Source organism: Condylura cristata, unplaced genomic scaffold (assembly GCF_000260355.1).
Source record: "Condylura cristata isolate star-nosed mole 26May11 unplaced genomic scaffold, ConCri1.0 scaffold00009, whole genome shotgun sequence".
Classification (NCBI taxonomy): Eukaryota; Metazoa; Chordata; class Mammalia; order Eulipotyphla; family Talpidae; genus Condylura; species Condylura cristata.
In genome coordinates, this window is record NW_004567110.1 from 58891998 (window position 1) to 58901116 (window position 9119).

The 9119-nt window shown below is 31.7% G+C and overlaps 1 protein-coding gene across 3 annotated transcripts in view; it reads left to right on the forward strand.

The window, feature by feature from the left end:
* RB1CC1 (RB1-inducible coiled-coil 1) overlaps positions 1-9119 on the forward strand; it is a 77144-nt gene that overhangs the window by 25127 nt on the left and 42898 nt on the right. For all 3 annotated transcript variants that reach the window (XM_004679883.2, XM_004679884.2, XM_012723011.1), the window contains exons 2-6: positions 585-698; positions 1418-1538; positions 2099-2225; positions 2656-2826; positions 8092-8294. In XM_004679883.2, coding sequence (XP_004679940.1) covers positions 1468-1538; positions 2099-2225; positions 2656-2826; positions 8092-8294 — 572 coding nt within the window. In that variant the 5' untranslated portion in view covers positions 585-698; positions 1418-1467. The remainder of the gene's footprint in view (positions 1-584; positions 699-1417; positions 1539-2098; positions 2226-2655; positions 2827-8091; positions 8295-9119) is intronic.

The following is a 9119-nucleotide window of genomic DNA, read 5'->3' on the forward strand; positions in this document are numbered from 1 at the left end:
GAGGTGGTATCTCATTGTGGTTTTAATTTGCATCTCCCTTATTACAAGTGATGTTGAACATTTTTTCATATGCCTGTTGGCCATCTGCATTTCCTCTTTGGAGAAGTGTCTTTTTAGCGTTTGATATCTTTTAATAGAAGTAGTGTGGGTCAAAAGTCATAGCTGGTGGTTTCAGTGAAATAAAGACAGATAGGACAAGAGACTAGGGAATAGTCTTTCAAATTTTATTTTTTAAGTGTTTTAAAGATTTATTTATGCATAAAGAACCGGGTACAGGCCAGAGGTGTATGGGTGGTGAGAGGATTCACCAGAGACATAGTGGGGAGCAATACAGGCTTATCCATAAAGTACACTGCTGAGGGGAGCAGCAGACAGGTCAGGAGAGCACCATGTGGATCACCTCCAGGGCGGGTTGGGAGGGCAGGGAATCGAACTCGCACTGAAGCAGTTGCAGCTGGCTTACAGTGCTGCATCCTTACCCATTGGGTCAACAGGGAGGGCCCTCAAAGATAATTTTTAAAGAATGAGAATAACCATATGTTGTTACATACTGAATTTTTCTCTATTCATGTTTTTTTCCCCAGTTCATTGAGTTTAATCAGTAATGCCATTCAGTTGCCAATATCAAGCAAAACAAACATAAACCAGTTTTAATCTGCTTTTTAAGAAGTGGTAGACCTTTTCAACAGTGCCTAACGGTAAGTCACAGTTCCTTCCTTTAACAAGTCATTTTTTTTTTAATCTAATGCATTTGAAATGATTATCAAAACATTAAATAAGAAAATTTCTTTTTTGCCCTTTCCTTCTAGTACTTTTACTATAAAGTTCAGGAGTAAGGAATATAAACATATTCCTTTTCACTGTTTTCATTAATCTTTGGGATTTTTACCTCCATTTGTAAAATAAAATTGCTAAGTTTTGAAATCTTTGTGGGTGAGAAAGTTTTATATGTGAGGAATTCATTTGGATAGATAGTTAATGGCAGGATTATTTTAAATAGTTTTTCTAAATCTGTGCTTTCTGCTCTACCATTAGATATATATAACTTTTGGGGCAGCTTCTTATATGGATCATTTCTATCACCGTAGGCAAGGGGAGCTCAGCTTAAGAGGCAATTAATAGAAGGGAGAAGTGAAGAAGGGTTTTGAAATTAGTAAAATCTTGTTTTTTTATTTTTATTAATGTACAAGGGTTCATGAGAACAGTGTGAAATGTAGTTCTGCCTTAGGAAAAAATACTTTTTTCATGGTAAAACAGGTTTTCATAAGACTCATTGCTACTTATTTTTAAGTAGTACTCTGAATTGTCTAATTATCTTAAACATCTTTGCTGTTTATGTAGTTCAGTTATGCTGTATCATGTGAAGGTATTTGTAATTGTATTTGTAAAAATAACTACTTTCATTGTTTTTCTTTAGTAACTGTATAAGATTGTGAGTATAAACTCACAGAATCCAGAAAAATCATCATGAAGCTATATGTATTTCTGGTTAACACTGGAACTACCCTGACATTTGACACTGAACTTACAGTGCAAACGTGAGCTGTATTTCATTTATTCTCATCAATTTTGCATTTTTGTGCATGAAAAGTTAGTGAATTTGGAAAAAATATTAGTTTTTGTATGATTTTTGCCTCATAAAGTAATGACTTATTTGAAATGGGAAGCAATTTTCTTACGTTTTTAGAATTAATAGTTGTGTAATGTGACGTGGAGACTAACATACATCCTGTGTTTTGGGATTTTAACAGACCTGATGCTAATTTGAGCACATTTTTTTTTTTTGCTATGTTATATAAGTAGCACAAAAATAAATGTGTGTACTGCCTGTATTTCATAGACCTCACTTTTAGATGTGGCACAAAGATGATTTATTCACCTGTGAGCTAATTGTTTATGGAATCCAATTCCAGAAACAAGCTTGTATTTTTTTACTACTGATTTTGGGAGAGATTTTATAGTGAAATTTGTTAGTCTTCCCCCCTCCCCCGATATCCTTGCATAGTACCATTTTATATGTTTGTTTCTGAGCAAATGCAAATAACTGATTTTTTAATTTTTTTTTGGTTATCCCCCCCCCCCTTTTTTTTTTTTAAAGTGTGGCAGACCTTAAGCATGCTATTCATAGCAAATACAAAATCGCTATTCAGCACCAGGTGCTGGTGGTCAATGGAGGAGAATGTATGGCTGCAGATCGTAGAGTATGCACCTACAGTGCTGGGACGGTAGGTATTCCATCTTTCACACAAATATGCTCTATCTTTATATCAGAGAGTTAGAAACTGCATTCAAAAATAATGTTTATCTTCTTTGCTTTTTTTTTTTTTTAAAGTTTATTTGTGCATACAGAACGGGGGTACAGGCCAAAGGTGCTGTCTCTGTCTCACCAGAGACAGAGTGGGGAGCAGAACAGGCAGATGGACAAAGTACACTGCTGAGGGGAGCAGCGGGCGGGTCAGAGAGGTCTGCCACACCAGGTGGATCAACTCACCGCTGGGGCAGGGATTGGACTAGTGGCTTTAGCTTCTTAGTGCTGTGCTTTAATCTGCTGTGCCACCAGAAAAGTGCCCTATCTCCTTTGTGTAATACCTTAAAGGGCATTATGCAATTTGTCACATTTTATTTCATGTTTGTTTTGTATTTTTATTTCTGTAGGACACAAATCCAATTTTCCTTTTTAACAAAGAAATGATCTTATGTGATCGTCCACCTGCTATTCCCAAAACTACCTTTTCAACAGAAAATGATATGGAAATAAAAGTTGAAGAGTCTCTTATGATGCCTGCAGTTTTTCATACTGTTGCCTCAAGGACACAACTTGCGGTGGTAAGTTTTAAACAGTTACATTTCAATATTATATTTACTTAAATCTGATACCATTTAAAATGAAAAATTGGTTTAGTTAATAAAAAGGTAATTTATTCGTATACTTGGTATAGTTTCATAAATTTTTATTAGGTATTGATCAGTAAATAACCTTAATGAATTTATTACTACTAAAAGCAAGCACATTGAACCCAAATAGCATGTAGTCTGAATTACAAAGGATGCTTGCAAGCAACACTATTAATAACAAACTCTCCTGAAAAAGTATCTTGTGGTTAATATTTCTGATTTTTAAATTTAGGGCCTGTATGTTATTCATTCTACATTTGCAATCAGTTATAAGAATTTAGAATGGGAAAACTGATTTAAACATAATTCCTTCATTGCCTTTCCTAGGATGATAAATAGGTAATAATTTTGAACATTGCTTTCATCAATAAGGTGTGTATGTTTCAGTAGACATAGTCAAAGAGAATGTACCCTTACATTTTTTTTTTATAACCTTATATTTTAATTCTATGTTCCATATCCATATTTAGGACCTCGAGAAAAAGCCAGGTTTCTATCTACTACATACTCTTATATTGCTACTTATAATTCTCATTGATTATTTCCTGATTATTTGACTTTTTTTTTTGATTCCCCTGGTAGTTTACTATAATACCTGTTTTAAACTGTGTGCACTAAGACACATTCTGCTTTCAAAGATAAAAAAATATTTTAGAATTAGCCAAAAACAGTATTTACCTTTCGTAAAAATCAGCAAATCAATATAAATTAAAAGTTATTGTTTAGTTTTGTTCCCCCCCCTTTTAAGTAAAGCTTTATTAGCTGCCTATTTTAATGTACTATGTACATTTATGAAACATTGGATGTAACATAAAAAGTGTATAGAGAAAAAAGCCTCATCTTTCTAGGACACATTTAATAAGCATTAAAAAACCAAGAGATGTTTTTGAGAACGCAAATTATTTTAAAGTAATTTTAAATAATTCATAACAAGTCCATTAATTTTTCTGATTATTAGCAAAGAATGTTGACAAGATTTAAATTTTAATCTACATAAATGCATGCTATTTAGAAAGTAATAAACTTTTGATTTGGTTGAAAACTAAAAATACAGCATGAATAGAAAAACATAATATTAAAGGATAACCAAATACCATAATTTTAAGTGATTGGAAGACATTTTACAAAAACAATATGAAACTAAATGCATGAAATGAGAAAAAGGAAGGGATTAATTTAGAAAAGTAGCAAAGAAGAGCTTAGAATAAATGATCAACAAAACTAGAAAGCTAGTAATAAGAATAAGAAATTAAAGTGAACACTAAACCAAGTAATGAGATTAGTACAGTCCAACATTTCAGTTGCCAATTTAATTTTTTTTTATTAAAAAATAAATTTTATATTATGGTTCAAAAAACAACTATTTCATCACAAGAAGCACAATAAAACCATTGCTAAACTATGAAAAGTGTGCACAGAACTAGTAAATATAAATAAATAAAAAATGAGATTAGTATTTGACAAACTAGATGGTAACGATTAAACAAAGTATAATTAATAGAAGATTTAATTTGTGAAACAGAATAATCAAATCTCTTTGCTTGTCAACAGTCTTAAATGATTAAAATATTATTTCCAGGAGAATTTAATAAAGTATAATTTATACCAGTGTTCATAGCAAAAGTACTCATTATTGCCGAAGGGTGAAAGCAACTCAAATTTCCATTGTCAGATGAATTGGATTAAAAAATAAAAAAGTGGTATATATACCTACAGTGAAATATTATTCTGGTTAAAACTGGAAGGAAGTTCTGATACTATCTACAACATGGCTGAACCTTGAGAACTATATGCTAAGTGAAATAAGCCAAACACAAAAGGACAAATGGTATGTGATCCCAATTATATGAGGTTTATATAGATAGAATAGAATAGTGGTTATCAGAGGTTGAGAGGTGAGAGGAATGTTCCTTTGTTTAATACAGACTTTTGGTTTGGGCTAATGAAAAAGTTCTTCACATGCGTGATGTAAGTTAATGGTTGCATAGCATGTAACTGACTTGATGTTACCAATCTGTAACTTAAATGGGTTATGATGATAAATTTTGTGTGTTTAACCACAATAATTTTAAAAAGCTCTGTGTACAAGATTTAATACTCTATATCCTGAAAACATTTTTTTTCTTACAGATAAAACTGTAAAAATAAAATATACTTAAAGATACTGTATTGTAGGAAAGCAAGTATAATTCAGTATTTGCGAATGTATTAATATGATTAATTTCCTTATTAATACCTTACAGAAAAAAGGATGTAAGATCATATCAGTATATCCAGAAGTGGCATTTGATAAAATTACAGCTGCATTCTAATAAAATTATCCTATAAGAAACAAAAGAATTGTGATATATCCTACCAAATATAAAAAAAAGATAATCAGCTTCAAATCAGTGAAATACTAGAATTAGTTTTGCAAAAATGAGAAATCATATACTCTATATTGTTTGGAACTTGTAGGAGTTTTGCTAAAATAAGAAAATAAGCTAAATAATTATTTATATATCTGATTAATATGTTCTTGCTTTTATAAACTACACAAATCAGAGTAAAACCACGTTTCTTAAATCCACCCAACACAAGCCCCAATATTCTATTAAGCTTCTCTTAACTGCCTCTAAATAAAGACCTCCAACACACAAACACACATTTTACTTCGATATGTCATCACCTTGCTGCCCCATTCCAATAAACCAGCTCTGTCTATTAGAAAGAAATTTAGTAGAGTGAGTAGATGTGATAAATTTTATTAGAGTTTTGTAATAGTCTTGCTTTGGAGTGAAAATGGGAAACATTTCAAGCCCAGCAACAACAAAAAAAAAGTGAGGAAAATTCTGTCCAACATAAATTTACAGACAAGTGAAAAAACATTTTTAGGATCACATTGTCAATATATTTGTGATCTAATGAATTGTTGAAATTATACCTTTTTGTGTTTGTGGTAAGGGGATGCTTTGGGGTTTTCATTTTGCTTGTTTTAGATAAAATGTACTTCCTGTGGAAGAATCACTTTTAGGATGGCGAAGGAAGTTCTGAGTAATAAGAATAGAAGATGGTAGAATTTCTCAGATTTTAAAACTCTCAAAAGCTACTATAACCAAAATACTGACATATTTCAGATAATTGCTGAAATTAGATATGCTTTAGACTTATAATAGATTGAATTTAATCTGGTTTCCCTGTTTACTTGTGACATGATTTGGGCTCAGTTATATTCATTAGTAAACTTACAGATTTTTTGTCATTAAGAATAAATGTACTGGAAACAGCACAAGTCATAACTGTGTATTTATTTTTAATGAATTTTAAAAAAATTGGGCACAAGTATAATAATGTGATATTGCCCCAACTTCGTGATTTCCTGTAAGCCGCCTTTAAAGTTAACCAATGCTGTAACTTCCAAACCACGGATTGCTTTGCCTCTTTTAATTTCACTTATTTAAAACAAAGTTTCTCTTTCAGTGTTTGCCTCTTTTATTCAAAATTAGGTTTTTGTGAATTTATTCATGCAGTTCATGTATTAATAATTATATTCATTGCTGCATCGTATTACATTATACAAATAGTCACATGTTAGTGACACCTGAGGTAAGTTTTAAGAAGTGCATCTCGAGGCAGTTACATCATTGTACAAACATCAAAAGGTAACTATAAATCTAGATGGTATGGCCTGCCACATACATAAGCCATTTGGTATGAGCTATTGGGATAGCTACATATCGTTTGTTGTTGTTACATTTCATTGAACTGTTGATATTAAGATTGTTTCTAGTTTTAGACTATTGTAGATTGTTGTGAATATCCTCATACATATTTTGGTGTATCTTACTTCATTTGTCCTTCATATGTCTTTCTAATGTCACACATTGCTAATGTTGTTGGTAATGATTGTATCCATTTATTTTCCACTAGCACTGTGTTCACAAATTCACTGATATTTGATTTTCTTGGTTGTTTGTACTTTAGAGATTCTGATGGGTGTGTGATATGGGTTATTTTGATATCTATTTATATTTCTTTGATACAAGAATAAGCATTTTTGAGACACTTGTATATCCTTTTTATAAAGTTACTCTAGTTAATTTTTATTGGATTACTAATCCTTTTCTAGTTGATGTATACATTTTTATAAATTGATTCAGAGGTTTCTTTACAACTTTTTATAATCTTCACATCTTTGTTAGTATCATGTATCAAAAATATCTTATGTCCTTCTGTAGCTTTCCTTTTCTTTCAATTAAGTGTTGTGATGAAAAGAAATTCCGAGTTTAATATTCAGTTTATCAGTATTCTTGCTCTTGGGTTTTACTTAAGAAATGTTCTTTTTTTTTCCTAAGACTTGAAGGAAACAGTCAATGTAGAAAGCCTAGAGAATATCTAGTATGCTTTTTTTGTAGATTTTCACTTCCCTCCCTTTAAATCCATCATATTCCACTTAATAGGCAACCTGTAGTTTTATATATAAAACTGGGGTACAGGCCAGAGGTGTGGGGGCACGGGGGTGAGAGGATTCACCCGAGACAGAGTGGGGGAGAGCACAACAGGCAGATGGCTGAAGTGCACTGCAGAGGGTAGCAGCCGGCGGTCAGGAGACGTCTGCCATATCATGTGGGCCAGCTCCAGGGTGGGTATCGAACTTATGCTGAATTGGTTTTAGCTTCTCAGTGCTGTGCTTTATTTAACCTGCTGCACCACCAGGGAGAGCCCTGTAGTTACATTTTTATATAATAGTATAGGAATAGAAAATTCACTTTATGAATTCAGCATCCTTTTAAATTTAATGATACATACTGATCTTTCTCTATTTTTTTTTGTATAAAAGTATTTTGGCATATTTAATGTTATTGTTTCCATTTTATTTTTCCAGTAATTTCTGGGTAGATGTTGAGTTTATTTCCTTTCCACTTAATAGTATTGGAATAAAGAACCTTTAGTATTCTTTATTTAAAATTTTAAGTTAAGTCTCTGCAAGAGGAATAGTTATGACTGACTTGTTTTCTGTGTATACTCTGCTAATATACATTCCCAGAAGAGCTAGGGATTTTCTGTTCTTCCTTGTGTGCCAACAGCAGGCAGAACAAAGAGATATACCAAAACATTCTACACCAACACTTTAATGTTTTAGAATGCATTCATGCATATGTGTGCACACATAGATTACTTTCTTTTACTGTTTTTCCCCCTTCCTTTTCAATATAGGAAATGTATGAAGTTGCCAAGAAACTTTGCTCTTTCTGTGAAGGTCTGGTCCATGATGAACATCTTCAACACCAAGGTTGGGCTGCTATCATGGCCAATCTGGAGGACTGCTCAAATTCATATCAGAAACTGCTTTTCAAGTTTGAAAGCATTTATTCAAGTTATCTGCAATCCATAGAAGACATCAAGTTAAAACTTACTCAGTATGTTTTCCATTAAAAAATATTTCTTTGAAGTAACATTGTAGTTTATAAATAATGTTAAGTAACTGTTTTTGCGTCTAAAGGGCTTTTATTATAATTGAGGTTCATTTTGGTATCTTGCTAGTGGTGTTTTAAAGACTTTAAAATCAGTGACATTTTATAAATCTCCAATATTTTTTGTGTGTGTTTTATCTAAAAAGATAAATACTTTTGCTGTCTTATAAACCGAAGCATTTTTGCCTCGCTACCCTCTTTCAAATAGAGTAAATGAATTATAAAAATAACACAACTAATGTAAATGGAAACTTTTCCAAACATACTACCAAAGAATTTTTTCCCCTTTAAATATTGCCATGTTATATAGGCCTTATAACCTTTATAAAACCATTATATTCTACCTGTCAATTGGTAATTTTCTTGTTCTTCACATATAAGCATATCTAAGACTGTTTTGTTATTAAAGGGGGCTATAATAAGTGTAAAAATATAAAACTCAGCATGAATATAGCCTTTGTGTTTCTGTACACTTTTTTTTTGTTTGATAAATTCAGCATTTTTTTTAAATACCTTGAATTGAAGGGAAACAACATGTTCTTTTTCTGTTTTAAATTCAAATGAACCTTAATTCAAGTTTTTCTGTTTGGTGGTGTGATTATTTAAAGATTCTTATCTTAAGTGACAATGAGACAAATTTTGGGGAGAAAGGCAATAATTGAGGCTAAGAATTTGTTAAAGTTTTTATAATAACCTTTTAAGAAACTAATTTTTGGAGAGTTCTGTTATGTTTATTCAGTCATTTTACATGCCTCATCATTTCATTTTTTT